Below are 15357 nucleotides of genomic sequence, written 5' to 3' on the forward strand. Positions count from 1 at the left end.
GCCTTTCCACAGGGAAGTGATGGGGCTAGTCGTTCAATCAGGGAGAGGGTAGGGGCAGTCTTATTCGATTAAAAAAAAAAGACCGAACGAAAGTAGAGATCGTTTGAATTTAGTGAAAAATTCAATAGAGCCAGAGGGGGTCCTCCATTGGCAAATGCATATAGCCTGGCAGCACGTCAAGGGTTATCTTTGCGTTAGCCCATAGATATAGTATGTACATACTACTGTGCAGTGCAGTGTGCGGCAGGCAGTCAGTCTATAGGGGAGGGATGATGATTTTAATGACTATTTGGTCTGTCGGGTAGCCATTGGAAAATAGACGCTACCACCGGGGTCTTGTCTACGTGTTAACTTCGCCCCATCGAGATTGCTCCCCCTCTGCTCTCCTATATACATCACGGCTCTCTTTTCTTTCACTCTTTTTTTTTTCTTTTTCTTTTTCTTTCTCTTTTACCCTCCCGTCAGGCCTTCGCTTTCATAATTTTTTTTCTTTTTAGACTCTCGTCCCTACCCCGTTTCTTTCAACCCTTTTGTCCGGCCATGACATTTTTCATTTCACGTCGGAAGCGAAACAATGAGCCATAGACCCAGAGGCAGCAGCAGCAGTTAACTCTCCCTGGGTGCGCTCCACGAAATGAAAATAAGTGTCGACGAAAAAAAAAAAGAAAAAGAAAAAAAAAAAACATTTATTTATCTGATTACTATTCGACGATTTTTTTTTCTTTTCCAATTCTTGTCAAAAATGATATGCTGCAGCAGGCGTGGGTAAACATGGCTTTTTCTGTGTGCTAACTGCGCACTCTGTATATTTTGAGGCTGGTATAGACCATACAAGTACTTATATACGTATAGAATATAATTCGAATTGGCTGTGTACATTATTTGGCGTTAGATTTTTTGACTTTCGAATAAGAAACCTAATTCATGCAGTGACGGTGGGTGAGGTGCTGCTGGCGCTGATTGAATCCATCCCATCGATCCGATCCTGACATTCGCCGTATTTGACAAAAGAATTCCGGCAAACTTTGCGGTTGACGAGAAAAACAAACAGCGCACGAGCGAATTACCGCGCGCGCCTCGCGCATCATCGCCGTTTCACCGCATCATATTGCACGGTGTTTGGAAACCAATTGAAACGGAGGTGCACCACATTGATACACAGCAGTAGGCGTGCAATTTTGTTTATTAAAAAAGAAAAGAATAGAAAAAGAAAGTAGAAATAACTTCCATCAGACACATGACAACAGACAAAATGTCGCCAATCCGAGAAAAACAAAATTTTTCAACTGGCGATTTTGAATATAATGAAAAGGAAATGCATCAAGCGAGTGACTATGAGTCACCGCTGGCGCTAGTGGTGCGATCTAGACTGTATCTAGAAGTGAGAAATATAAGAAACGAGCCAACGAGGGCGTAGGTAATGAGCCAATTCATTAATCATTGCAATCATTGACACAGACGGCTGTAAGAGTAATTCCTTTTTGGATATATAAAGGAGTAAGCCAGACTGGCGACTGAACTGGTAGCTCAAGCGTGATGAAGGAGGCCGTGCAATGCTTGCGCTTCTGTATATACATGTTGAATTGATCGATGATTGGTAGCCCTCTCGCTCTTTCGTGGGTCTTCCATTTTTCCCTTCTCGCTGTGTTGATCGATTTTGACGTCCAATCGGCACAACACGAAAGCAGAGCCAGTCTCACTCTAGCTGTGTGTGTGTGCCAGTGAAAGAGGAGAAAATCTACATTTTTTGAACGACCAAGGCTCTAATCTCGGCCCAACCAGGCGCCTCTCGTCAACGTTAGCACTGTTCCCTTTTTTTTTCACGCAACGACTTTCCATTTGCAGCCAACAAATATCTTCACATTTCGCAGAGAATTTTCTTTTGGTCATTTGATCGCGGCATTCGTTTGCCACTAAATCTGCTTGTCATCATTGTCGTTGTTCCGATCCGCCTATATCCTGCTAAAAAATAGTTACGCCATCGCTTGGCTGGATAGGGCCTGTATACACTCTTGTCATTTAGGTCTCTATTCATCACGAGTTGGATGTTTTCCTCTCACGTGACTCGAACAGGAACGAGGAAAAAAAAAGGGTTTTCAGAAGTGTTGGTACACGCGTTTTAACTGGTGAGGTCGTCGAAGAAGATATGGTAGAAAAAGCTCAAGCATTGTTTGAATATCGACGCCTTTCTTCGCTGATAATTGGCACATGTGTACAATTGTACAGTATAATGCAGAAGACTGCAGGTCTCGTTTTTCATTTGCGTCGTTTGGCTCTCAATTCTGCCAGGCATTTGGAAATTAAAAAAGAAAAAAAAAGAGAAGCTCTGATAGCTTATATAAATACAAGTTGGCGTCATTATGCTGAGCGTATCGATCGCGTTTTTACGCTTCTTCATTGTTTGAATTGGGTAGACACGCTCGGTATCGGTGTGTTGATCAATTTTTTGGCCCGCAATTTTCCTTTGACGTTTTCAATATTGTAATAAGTTTCCATTATTCTGGGCCGCTGTGCATTCGGTGACGAGTCTATACGCAGTTGTGTGTCCACGACGCGGTTCTAACTTTTCACACGCCACCGGCCTCCGCCAAGACTATTTCTCTATCTGATTTGATGCTAGAACGTTTTATTTCCCTTTATTGTCAATCACGTGCGCTTTTTCAATTTTTTCCAATCACGGTATGTCAACAGCTTAGATCTGTTTGAAATGAGATAAGAATCGCCACGACGCAGCCGACGAAATGCAATTAACGGCTGACTTGACAAAATCTCACCCCCCGTTCGACAATAAGGCTCCCATGGTTTTTCTTTTATTCAATATCCTACGAATTTCTTTTTTCTACATCTCGTCAAAATATTCCCTTGAATATTCCGAATCCAACCGAAGAACAAGTATTTTCTGCCAGTCTTTTTGTTAACAAAGAGGAAGTTGGTTGGCTAGCCCCAAAGCTTCTTTGATACTCCATACACAGCAGGCCTAGCCTATATAGATACACATATAAATACTGCGCAGCATATAGTACACGAGGCCGCGAACAGCGTCTATACTTTTTCTCTTTTTCTTTTGCTAGAGATAACCAGAAATAAACAAGGAACAGTATAGTGGCAGCATAGGCAGAGTTTTCTTTAGCCTCCTTTAGCGCAGATAGATAGATGCCGAGGGAAGTAAGAGTCACTACTCACCAGCATCCCAGCACATCTAACAGCAAAAGCAACTCTCTCTCTCTCCCTTTTTAGAAGAAATAAAATAAAAAAAAAGAGGAGAGAAATGTACAAGTCTGGTTAAAAGTATCGAAAAGAGAGATATGGAGAGTATATAGAGAATTGCCAACGGCAAACTCGTGGAATCAACCGAATTAAATTGTGTGTTTCAAACCAAAGGGATGGCATAGAGTGGGTGAAAAAGAAGGAACAACTCCATCCCCTAGCCACCGGATCCATGGCATATTCTCCGTTGTGTCGAAGGACACAGTATATATAGAAAGAAAGTAAATAAATAAATAACGAAAAAGAAAAGAAAAGAAAAAATAACACTGGAAAAGGAGAAAACGACTAGATGCTGGAGCAATGTAAATATAAAGTTTTCTTTCTCGACATGTTTGCTAGGGCCTGGTTAATTCAACAAGGCGTGGCTGAGATCCTCCTGTTTCTTTTTCTGACAGCTCTTCTCTCTCTACTCTCTTTTCCCCCCCCCCCAGTTTTCTAGCAAAAACTTATTTTTGTGGGTGATCAAACTAACGCATCTTTTTTTTCTTTTTCCTCGCTGTGTATGTGTGCGTACAGCAGCCTTTTATTTTGCCTACACCGCGTCTCTTATTCTCGCCCCCTTTTCCCGTTTCTATCGGCGTTTTTCTTTTTTTTTTCTCTTCCATCAATAAAAGTTTTTTGTTGTTGTTGTAGGTTGAATTACAACCCATCTCCACCCCGTTGTTGTATCCATACCGATAAATAACAAGCTCTTCCTCCATACCTCTAAGCGATCCAGCGCCGCGGAATAGATTTCCTGGCACGGGGAAAAAAACATTTTTGTTTCTTTTATTTGGGTTGTTGTTGAGTTGTTCCATTCTTCGCCGTCGATCGAGTGTCGGATCATATGGCCATTTATTGCGATGACAGCTTTTTTAATCTCCTTGAGCTGTGTACTGGAGTAATCTAATACACACACACTATGTGGCTAATGATGGAAAGATTGCTTACGCACGCGACACACGTCTAGCCTTTGTTTAGACATGTACCTGCTGTGCTTATTAAAATGGGCGCGATTTTTGGGTTTATTTCACTTTAATATTTTGACAGATATTCAAAACTATATTGAAAAGAACAAAACAAAATGTTTTGACTAGAAGTCTGATCTGAAATCAAGAGAGTGTGTCGACTGTTGCACTGGTATATAGTATCGTCTGGTTCCATCTCCTGTCAAATGTAAATATAGTAGGCTGGTTGTCTGGGCGGGCGGATGGGGGGGTTTGTTGGAAAGAAGAAAAAAAAAAAAGATCCCGCCTCCCCCACATGACAAGGGCAACATTGTGTGCTGAGCTGGCTGGCCTGGTGGCACATGCTGTGTATATACTAACATATATAGCGAGAGCCGGCCACCACCCCCCCCCTCTGGAATAAAGTAACGGAATAAGCGACCAATAGCAACCGAGTCTGTTGGGCCAATGGAACTGTATCTTTCCATTCTTTATCTCTTTGCCGACCCGGTTGGACTATCCTGGTCAACGTCGTATCCGGACTGGCCGCCTAGTCAAGCGGAAAGGCCCTTTGGTCCCCGTCCAAAATCACAACTCGTTCGGCCATGCGTCGTAAAGCACGAAAGGGTCGGTATATTATACTGCACTCAAAATGTTACGTAAACACACACATATTGATGGCATGATGACAGCATAGCGCCTCACTGTGTATAACATTTGTACATTTGATAAAATGGTCAAATCTGCCAAGAATATAGGACTCGTGCGCATCATCTTCAGTGCGGTTTGCGTGAACTTCTGAATTAGTTTAACGCCGTTTCGTCATCACTGCATAACTCCATAACATATTTTGACTGATGAATAGAATTTGCTGTGAAAAGTGTGGAATCTGTAGAAATGACGCAATGTGTATGTTGAAAAAAGTAGGGGGTCGTTCATGACATGCACTCGCAATTGTAACCGATGTTATTACATTAGACGATTGCACACGATTAAAAAAAGCTGTTGTAGGGCTGTTGATTCACTCGTCTGAAGGCTGATTGGCTCCCCCCCCCATATTTCTCGTGACTTTTCCTTCTTTTTAGAAAAAGGTGTAGGCAACCCTGCAAGTTTTCTCAATGATGCCTTCCATTTCATCTACAAGTTAAATATCATATATATGTCATACTTAATTTACTTTTGCTAGGATACCCTGTCGAAGTTCATAAGCGCTGGTAACCTATTGCTTTTCCCTTTGCAACAGTTCAATTTTATTTGATGCATTTGATAGCTTTTTTACCTCGTCTTTACAATGAGACTTTTTCATTCGTTTCGCTTGGCTAGACTTACTACGTTTTCTGATTATGCGACTGTCTGCTGCCACCACTTGGGTGTACTGCATCGTCGGTTTGGGCTATTTCTTGGGTTTCACGGAACAGTTTCCCATCCCGGCGTCATTTTTCCCGATTGCGCATTTAGTTGATTTACGATAATCACCTTACAAGCGAACGGGGAATGGTATTAATGCGAAGAATAAGCTCAATTTAGTTGGACTGGCAGGGGGTCATCGGTGGTGGGCTTGTGAACCCGCACGGACGGCACGTGGTGGGTTGTGCTAGAGTTCCCGGCGCTCGCCAAGTCTGCGTCTATAACCCGATGCTGAGTCATCATTAGCGCGTCCATTAGGGCCATTCATAAAATTGCAGACGGATGGCAATAATAAGGAGTGGGGGTCCCATTTCGTTTAGACTAGCGGACTTTCTCCAGTCTCTCGCAATATGTAGACGGACTGTGCCATCTTTTCCACGTCCTAAAGAAAAGGGGCATAAGCATTTATATCCATTCAAATTTTTACTTTTTGAGTTTGCATGTAGGCTTATGCTTGGGCTCATGCGGTAAAAAAAGAAGTATACAATAGAGGGCGGCCAAATATTTCATATCCATATTCTGTAGACTAGACTACGGTCTATACGGGCATATGATGAGATGGAGACGGAATGGCGGAATAAGACTTGTAGCCCCAAAGGGGTCCGTGGTTCTTCTAGGTCAGATAACAGTTTGGAAAAAAGGGGAAGAGAGGGGAATGAAAAAAGAAAAAATAAATTCAAAAATGCCGCTCCCAATTAAATTCGGCGATCAACTTTTGAAACGCGTCGGACACGCCGCGCACTCGATGCGGGGCCGTGCGGGGCGAGAGTGGGGGATTTTAATGGGGGGCACGGAGGGAACGGGAGTAAAAAGAGAGGGAGAGATGAGACAGAGAAATCATCAGTTAAAAGCCTATAGTACTAGATACTCGAAAAGGAAGAGCGATGATAAGGGTTTACAAATAAATATTGCACACGCAGTTTTTCCCTCACAGTCTTAGATGTGCGAGGTGGGGCCGCTCAGGCCTATGGGTGGCGTCGTCATCCGCACCGACGTGCGGAGGGTGAGGCCGACGAGGACGGTAGGGAGGAGGAAAAAAAGAAATAAGGGGAGGGCGACCGAGCGTCGATAATTGTATCTCGTATGCAAATGACGGGCACCGGTGAAAGACTTCAATCCCTCTGCTGCTGCTGCTGCTGCTGCTGCTGCTGCTGCACTCTATACACTATGTTGTCTGCGTGTGTTGCCGGCCATTTCCTTATTGGACCTACACTTCTCTATGGATTCTTTTTGTCGATCCATCTAGCAACCCAGCACCCCTTCATTCTCCCTCACGAAACTCTCGATAGAATTTGTTTTTCAAACTTTATTTTATTTTTATTTTGTGTGTGTAGATTTCAAAAGTAGGCTCGTTGAAAAAAAAGGGGCGAACTGGCAAGGGAGAGAGACGGGAAGAAGAGGGTGGATGGCAGATCAGGAAACTCGACGTCATTAAGCTTTTTTTTTCTTCCTTTTCCTATATCCCCCCTCCGCTTTTTTTCGGTAGACATGTATGTATATATAGCCTATATAGAAAGAGAGGCTCGACCCTGTCGCCCAGCATTTTCTGCCCGGCCCAACTTTGAAAACTTTCCTTATTTTTCTGTTTCGTGTGCTGCTGTTCCTTCTCGCATCAATAAGTCACAAGTTTTTTTCTTTGCCTTCTTCTTCTTCTTCTTCTTTTCTGTTTGGTCTTTTCCATTCGGCTGCCGCTGTGAGTAGGAACCCAGATTACACCAACGACGGAGAAAAGAAAGTTAAAATGTGAAGGATGAATTAAACAGTGGACGCCTTGGGTATATCTTAAGTTCAGCTAGACTCATCGTCGTAATAAATATGGTTGAACGCATCATAGACATTATTTTCATGAACTGACATCTAGTGAGTTGCATTCCGAATTTTTCTTTCGGCTCAATCTTACTGCGACGTGCAAATCAGCAAAACCAATCCATCATTTAATTTGTTATCATTTTTTCTTACTGGTGCTATACGTTTGGTCATTATATGTGATTGATTAACGAATTCACAAACGCTCTTAATTTTTTGTTTGCTTTCCATCATTCCTTTTACTAGTCACAATGGCAAATTGGCTACCTATGATGTTTCCTATGTAAAAAAAAATGCAAGAATGCTAAATACAGATGTTACGCTTATAAAATAATATGACAATTAGGTTTTTAGCGGAAAAAATGACTACTGCTGAGATTTATTCAAGCAAAGAGAATACGATCAACACTTGTGTATACCACAATTTTTTTTAAATTCAGTGCTTGTATATCGAGACTTAATTGACTTAAGTATGAATAAGTCTATTCTTTTCTCAACTGAAGGAATAAAAAAAAAATTCCCGTTTCGGATTTTCAGGGAATTTAAAGTTTGCTTCAATTTGTTTAATTTTGTAATTATATTCAATTATATATTTAATATTTACTTTGCGGCTTGCGCACTAAAATTTTTATCGTTTTTTGCTCATGGGAAATTCCTGAACGTTATAGGTAGTGTTGAGGTGAACGCTAGATGGCACAGGAATAGGTGATAGAAATTTAAAAAAATACCGATTTCACAAGTTTCCTATTTTCGACAGAGATTGGTTTGAAGGCCTAAGGAGGCAAAGACCACCAGTTGGCAGTTGCCCAACAGAGATTTAAATCGAGAAAGCGGCTGTCTGCATGCTTGACTTTTTCCGTTTTTTATGGATAAGATGTGTAAATCTGACTAGCCTTAAACCATTGGAAAACTGATCTCCATGACTTGATTTTTTCCCAAGGAGAACTCAAGCAATATGCTTTGTCCATGGTTTCGAAATTAAAATTCCCATTCCAAGCACTACATTCTTCAGTCATCCAGTTTTTAGCCCTTCATTTTACTTACAGCCAACTCAGCTATGACGAATAACTACGACAATGTCAAAATCACTGGCGATTAAAATCAGAAACCCCTTTTTTCTAGCGATTTTTTTTTTTGACTTTGTGGTCACCATTCTTTTTCTTTAGTTTTGTAATCTTGACGTGAGATCAAACCATAAATATGACCAAATTGCAATGAATATTTTACCATTTTCTTCTTGACAAACTCCCGGTAAATTTTTGCAAGAATTCGTGAAAAATTTCATCTCATCTTGAAAAATTAAAACGGTGTAGCCTAGACTTTATCTTTTTGGCCGTTTATATTTTTCAAAAAAGATTAATTTTTTATTGAGAGAGCGATTTTTGAAATTTTTCTAATTGATTTTGACAACCAACACCATGAAATAAACCGGTGTAAGTCGGTGGGTTACATGTTTATGTGTTTATGCCAACAAGCTATAAAATATGTTTTACTTTTTCACGCTAGGGTTACCTTCAAGGCGTGCGTGTAACGTACGTCAACTTCAACTGGCCGATGATGAATTCAAAATGAAGTGGCTTGTGCCCAGCTTGTAGCCATAAATATAGCGACGCGAAACTTTCCAACTCATCTTCACGAGATGTATTCAAACTTGATTATAATTTTTCTTATTTTCATCTAATTAGAATTTTCCCCACATTTGAAAAGCACATTTGAAGCTGTAAATTTGATCCGTAATAAGGTTTCCATATTGAAAAATTTTGCGATCTGTGGATATTTGTATAGTCTGCTATTTAACTTGATAGTAAACTAGATAGTTACGTGGAAATAAAATTTCAGCAAATGAATAGACTTTGGATTGGAGTTGTGTTTAATTGTTTCTTTACGGTGTACCAATATAATAGAAAGGTCGTATTGTGCGATCATTTTGCGTCAATACCATCCAAATTTGCAATGCGGTTTTCACGTTAGTGGGAAAGTTAGGCATAACTCGATGCGGAGAGGGTTTGACACAGAAAAATTTTACATCCCTCCAGCGTATTCCAGTAGTAACAGGCTGAATTTCTGTCTTGCTTGTTATTGATATTTCCTATTTTAAGAGTATTACTATTATTATTATTATTATTATAATTTTTTTTTTAAGTTTGAAAGCTAAATCAATCGTAATTTTCAAAAGGAGAATCTCATAGCATCACCCCCACAGGAAGCCAATATATGGAATGGTCGCATACTCCGATTCAGATCATCTAAAAGTAATAGAATAACTCACATTTTGCGATAAACTCCTTGATTTTTTCCTGATTCTTTTTTTCTTAATAGGGTGTTTCGTCAACAATGCAAGGTGTCCTGAATGATTACTGAAAAACCCGCGATGCCACCCTTAATTTCTTTAATTCATCATGTTTTTAAGGACTCGATTGTTGGATACCGAATTCAATATATTATTCTAATGCCACCATATCAAGGTTGATTTAGAGACTTTTGAGTGACTGGAGATAAATTGGATTGGAGTTCTAAAAGAAGTTCCTAAAAAATTACTCAGGCAAGATTCACATTTATTCTATGACGTCATATTGGGTAGGTGGGTGTGTGGTAGAGATATATGAGTATAGAAAGTATGAGTTGAGGTTGAGGCGGGGATTCAGCCCAAAAAACTTTAAATTAATTGTAGTCCAAGATCTTTTTTTGTTGGACTCCCAGCCGAATCGTCTCATCACAGTTTATTAACCCCATCTCTCACCTTTTCAAAGAAAAAGGTTTTTGATCAAGTGCCAAAAAGGAACCTCAAGCTTCGCCGGCATTTTCTTGATTTAATTCTCTTCTCAACTCACCGCGGTTAGACTCCACCTCTCCGGAGTCCGGACCATCTTTGAATCATTGGAACTCATCATCAATCATATACATGAGCAAGTTGCAAGTTTATTTTTTTAATTTGAAATCCAATTGAAGAAATACTTAGCAAATAGATTTATTTGGGCTGTCTTATTTTTTTTTGAAATTTTGCTCGAGCAAACGCTTGATTTATTTTGAAGTAGTCTTACCAATCTTGATGTGGTATAATTGACTACATATATTTAACGGTAAATGTCGTTAATTGACTTTGTTCTTCACTTAGTTCACTCAATATTGCGTTAATTTCCAATCTCACATTTAACCACTAGTTGTAGTTTAACGCTAGCTTGCATCATTAGACATCGGTAAACCAGGAAAATTGTTACTCTTCTTGTTACCTATTCGTATTTTCCATAAATTAACGGACCATTTTATTACTTAATAAGTATTCTCTAAGTTGAAATTGAGAAATGTGAAAGCTGTGTGACGTACGGTTAACCTACAAAATGTTGTCGAGAGAAAATGCTGTAACCATATGCTCAAAAGATAAAAACTAAAAAGGAAAAAAAAATCTTTTCCTATAACGCTCATTTTTCCACTGCAGTTACTGATGTAAAAGCTGCTAATACATTAGAAAGTTGGACTGTCGAAACGACAGGAGTCGGGAGAGAAAGTTTTGATATTTTGAAGTTTAAGGCCGAGGGTTTGGCGTTTTGCATACATGCGTACATGCGATTTGTTTTGTTTTTTGTTGCAACACCTAAGGCATATAGTACTTGTGTGATCCGCTTGGTGGCTCCTACCAATCTTGTAGAGTATTTTAATGAAGGATGATTAGTCTGCTGTTACTTTGAAGTTTTTCAAAAATATAGAATTGTTGATAATAAGTGAGTAAAAACGTATTCTATACAGTTCAGAAAGTATAGGATTCACTGAAAACGAAGATTTCGACCCATCAACATGTGGCATGAAGCACGAAAACAGGAGCGTCTCCTGAAGTCTATGTATGTGCAAATGGCATTAGATGTCCTTGGCTTTCTAATTCTGAGCTCTTTTTCAATTTAAGGATGGTAGATCACCGAAGGCGAGCTGAAAGGCGTCGAGAATATTATGAGAAAACAGTCAGTCAACAATATAACAAGCTTAATAATTTTATTTTTTCCACCCACAAAATTTAAAAAAAAAATTAATGCTACAATTTTTAGAAAGGAGATCCTGCCCAATTCCTTCAAGTTCATGGTCGCCCCATGAAAATTCATGTTGATCCAGCAATAGCAGCTATAGCGGACAGTCCTGCTACAATGTATAATGAGGGCTCTAAATATCTTGGATCTCTGTACCTATTAACTTTGCCCAAAAAACTTACTTTTACAGGATGCCTTGGCAAGGACAACCAGAAATCTTGATTGACCGGTTTGATGTTAGAGCACATCTAGATGTTATTCCTTGTCGCCCCCAAAAAGATGACAGCGACACTGATCAGGATCCTGGTGAGGAGGTGTGGGAAGAAAGACAAGCGAGCTATGAAAGATACAGAATCCTTGTACAAAATGAATTTATTGGAGGTAAGACATCTCTCAAAGTTCTTAAGATACATTTAGAAAATAAAATCAGTTGACTGAAATCACTCAGTGGTTTGTATGGACAATAATTTACATTTTTCAAAACATGCCAAGATTATGCCTTATTGTAAACTGTATTAAACTGAATAGCTTATGCATTCTCTTCACGAAATTGTGAATATGGTAAGACCGATCCTCTCCTGGTGTTTCCTCCAAATAGTGACCGGGAATAGGCGCCCCTTCAGTTAATGTTGCTGTCACAAGAAGTAGAATGATGAATTTTGCTATTAGTGCACTCTGAAAAGAAAAGGGTGAATAACTTGAATATCCAGACTAAATTTTATAATAAATATTTATTACCTTAATCCGGAATGGACAAGAAGGACAAGCTTCCCTGATCTCCATTAAAAAGCTCTATGTTTTCACCATCAATCGCAAAGAACAGCAAATAAGTTTATTGTTCGATCTCTGTATTTTAGTCTGTTTTTCTCCACTTTCCTGGAGAACAGAAGCTGTCATCACCATTGAAGTTTAAAAGAACAGGTTATGCCGCGATACCCCCAGAACTGAGATTGACGAAAAACAGATTCCGTAGATCTTCTTTAGAAAGTAGGAATGATAATGCCACACTGGAATCCGTTCTTGATTATTTCTTTTCGTTTCGTCCTTTTTTTTCTTGGCACTAAAATCGCGCTCTCTCTGACTAACGAGACAGTTGGCGTTTTCACTGTGCAAGGCCGCTTAAACTTCAACCACGCTGCTCGCTTTCTTGAAGACGAATGCATGCGAACGGTACCTCCGTGTTTGACAAAACCCTTTTCTCCTTCAGCCTTGTCGATTGCGAGAGATAGCAATAATGAATGTTGACCTAGACAGAATATATGTAAGAACTTGTAAGGCCTGGAGGACTTTTTACTTTTGTTTTCTATGCTTTCTTTTCATTAACTAGTTTTTTGTGTAATATGCATTTTTAGTTTCAGAGGAAAAGTTTCTACATCAAATATTGCTTGAAGAGCAATTCGGACCAGTTCAAAAGTTAGGTGAAGAGGAAAAGAAAAAAATGCTTGCGCCGAAGAAAGCGGCCATTGGGTTCACTTATGACGATTCCACGCCATCCTCGTCAGCCGCAGCATCAACTTCGCATAATATTCCCGTGGTTCCTCCCGAAGCGACTGAAGAAGAAGAATCCGATAGCGACATTGATTTGGGTAATATTAGTCAAATACAATCAAATAATCGAAAATATCTGTGAAGACATTGATGATCTCGTAGATTTATCAATTGCTGTCGATAAATTGACAACTGAGCAAATGCACGAAGTCAACAAATGTGCACTTCACTATGGGTTAGGCCGGCAGGACTTCATGTCACTACTCACTCGTGATTTGGATGAGCAAGAGTCATTACGAATCGCTAAAGAGGAAGAACAAGAACGGGCCATGTATTCTGTAATATTGTAAAAATATTTCAGGTTTAGTTTCTAATAACTAACTATTAGACAAAAAATCCTAGGGGAGAAAAGCAAGGAAAGAGCGACGGGCGTTTAGAGAGCAAAAGCTGCAAGCATTGCTTATGAATCGATGTCTGAGTCCTCCAAGGTAAAATCACCCTGCATAATTTTACGTTCATATTTTTGAACAATTTGTTTTTTCCTTTCTTATTCAACATTCTTGTTTGCTTCGTTTTCTTTCGTGATGTTTTTAGTTACGCTACACGAGCTAGCCCAACTTACGATGGACAACTTCGCCGCTCGAAATCAGTGTCCAAGTCACGTTCTCCTTCACCCTTCGAAGGTGGAATCAAATTTATCACATCTTTTGGTGACGAAGATTCGGATCCAGGAGGGAAAACAATTAGCTCTCGGTCTCCGAACAAAACTCGCGATAAAGATTTACCAAATAAGCGGCCATTTGCCTCCACAACTTTTTTGGCTCGAGACAGGGGTGGTCGTCCTTTAAACAGTGGTCGTGACACAACTAAAGTAAATGACAAACGACATTCCCGTTCGGGAGATCATCGTGCCAGATCCCCATCACCTTCCATTTCTAGATCCAGAAAAGATAAAAAATCCGGATCTTACTACAAAAATGAGCGTTCTAGGTCTCGCTCTCGCCGAAGATCACGTTCACGTCATCGTTCCTCACGTTCGCGCTCAAGATCTCGTCGTCGTTCTCGTCATTCAAGATCACGCTCTCGGTCGTATTCGCCGCGAAGTAGCAGACGGCAAAGGAATCGCTCTCCGCCTCGGTACAAAATTAATTTCACGATTAAATTCCTTCGTAAAATTTGAATATTAATTTTTAATTTTTAGTGAGCGCAGTCGAAGAAAATCGTCATCGTCTTCATCAAGCTCATCGTCCTCACGGTCCTCATCATCTCGTCAGTCAATCCGTCGTTCCTCTTCTCCCATTCGTCCACCTCCGTCATATGCCTCACTTGCTCGAGAAACACGCCATTTTAGTCCACCCCAAATATCTAACCCATTACCTGCTCCTCCTGTACGTCGCTATTATGGTCGAAAAAAGAGCGACTCTGATTCGTCTCTCTCGGACAGAGAGTCTACGTCGCCATCCAAACCTACAGCTTCTAATTCAGCATCAAAGTATCTTATCATTTCCTTATGTTAATCTGAAGAGCTGTACACTATATTTCTTTTTCAGGCCTTCAACTCCATCAGTGACAGGTTCTAGTGGTAGAGGCACTGGTGCAACCAAAGTCAGTAAGATATCAATATTTGCAGTGTCAGAATCTATTGTTAAGGAGTATTTTTCGTGTTACTTGTAAATGTTGCAAAGACAGTTAGATTTATTAAGTTATTTAAAAGAAAAGTCCTGCCTTTTTACTAATTTTAGTCATTCGAGTTCACGTGCCTTTTTGAAAGATGTTAATATCCACGCAATATTTTAAAATAGAATACAATGACGCCACAGGAACGACTAAAGCGCAAGATGCAAGCAGCTCTCAACAAACAATGTACGTTGTTATTGCTAGATAAAGCTTTCCATGACTAGATTGATATGTTGATATTGTTACAGACAAGGCGGATAAACGGGCTGAAAAGGAAAAACTACAAAAAGTAGAACAGGAAAGGTAAAATTTGGGCATTAACAATATTCGTTAATGTACATTTAAACACTTATTTTCCGTTCAATAATAAAAACAAACTTTGTTAAACAAATACAGAATGAATCGCGAGGAAGAAATGCGCGAGCTTGCTTTACGCTTACGTCGAAAGTAAATGCTGTACCATAACAAATATTTTCGCTTAAAAGCTAACAATTTTGTTCTTTTAATTCTTTAGAGAGCGTATGCGACGCCATGCTGCGCAGGGAGAATCGGGTTCTTCTAGCCCATCTTCTCGTTCACCGTCACGCTCACCTTCGCGTACGCCGTCGTAAAAGTTAGTTTTACCTCAAGCGTTTATTGGAGGGAGATTTTTTGTCCTAACTTTTGAATTGCATCCGTCGTGGAAAGACAGATCAATATCTGGAAATATCTGGAAAAATACACTTATTACCTTATATATGTCGAGTTAATGAAGTGAAAAAGGATAAAAA

The 15357-nt window shown here is 39.9% G+C and overlaps 1 protein-coding gene and 1 long non-coding RNA gene across 4 annotated transcripts; one reads left to right on the plus strand and one right to left on the minus strand.

The window, feature by feature from the left end:
- The first annotated feature begins 10953 nt into the window (after positions 1-10953).
- LOC124196513 (CLK4-associating serine/arginine rich protein-like) lies at positions 10954-15323 on the plus strand. Of its 2 annotated transcripts, XM_046591632.1 has the most exons (14): positions 10954-11242; positions 11305-11359; positions 11444-11541; positions 11613-11803; positions 12775-13008; positions 13073-13248; positions 13313-13398; positions 13505-14047; positions 14112-14402; positions 14461-14515; positions 14713-14773; positions 14836-14890; positions 14984-15034; positions 15102-15323. In XM_046591632.1, exons 1-14 carry the CDS (start codon positions 11199-11201, stop codon positions 15196-15198), a joined length of 2037 nt encoding a protein of 678 aa, XP_046447588.1. In that variant the 5' UTR covers positions 10954-11198; the 3' UTR covers positions 15199-15323. The 2 variants fall into 2 exon arrangements, with proteins under 2 accessions (XP_046447588.1, XP_046447589.1); XM_046591633.1 differs by lacking the exons at positions 14984-15034; positions 15102-15323 and having other exon boundaries at positions 11026-11242; positions 14461-14519; positions 14836-14870.
- LOC124196514 lies at positions 11777-12613 on the minus strand. 2 transcript variants are annotated; one of them, XR_006875750.1, is made up of 3 exons: positions 12359-12591; positions 12161-12298; positions 11777-12097 (listed from the first exon to the last, which is right to left on the minus strand). It is a non-coding gene; the product is annotated as an uncharacterized LOC124196514 (long non-coding RNA). The 2 variants fall into 2 exon arrangements; XR_006875749.1 differs by having other exon boundaries at positions 12161-12613.
- Positions 15324-15357: the final 34 nt, after the last annotated feature.

This window comes from Daphnia pulex, chromosome 6 (genome assembly GCF_021134715.1).
Source record: "Daphnia pulex isolate KAP4 chromosome 6, ASM2113471v1".
NCBI lineage: Eukaryota > Metazoa > Arthropoda > Branchiopoda > Diplostraca > Daphniidae > Daphnia > Daphnia pulex.

Bases quoted from the DNA above. Each gene is read 5' to 3' on its own strand.
- LOC124196513 (XM_046591632.1), top strand. From the start codon at position 11,199: ATGTGGCATGAAGCACGAAAACAGGAGCGTCTCCTGAAGTCTAT. The intron at 11,243-11,304 runs GTATGTGCAAAT...TTTCAATTTAAG, and splicing joins GAGCGTCTCCTGAAGTCTAT to GATGGTAGATCACCGAAGGC. The intron at 11,542-11,612 runs GTATAATGAGGG...TTACTTTTACAG, and splicing joins GCGGACAGTCCTGCTACAAT to GATGCCTTGGCAAGGACAAC.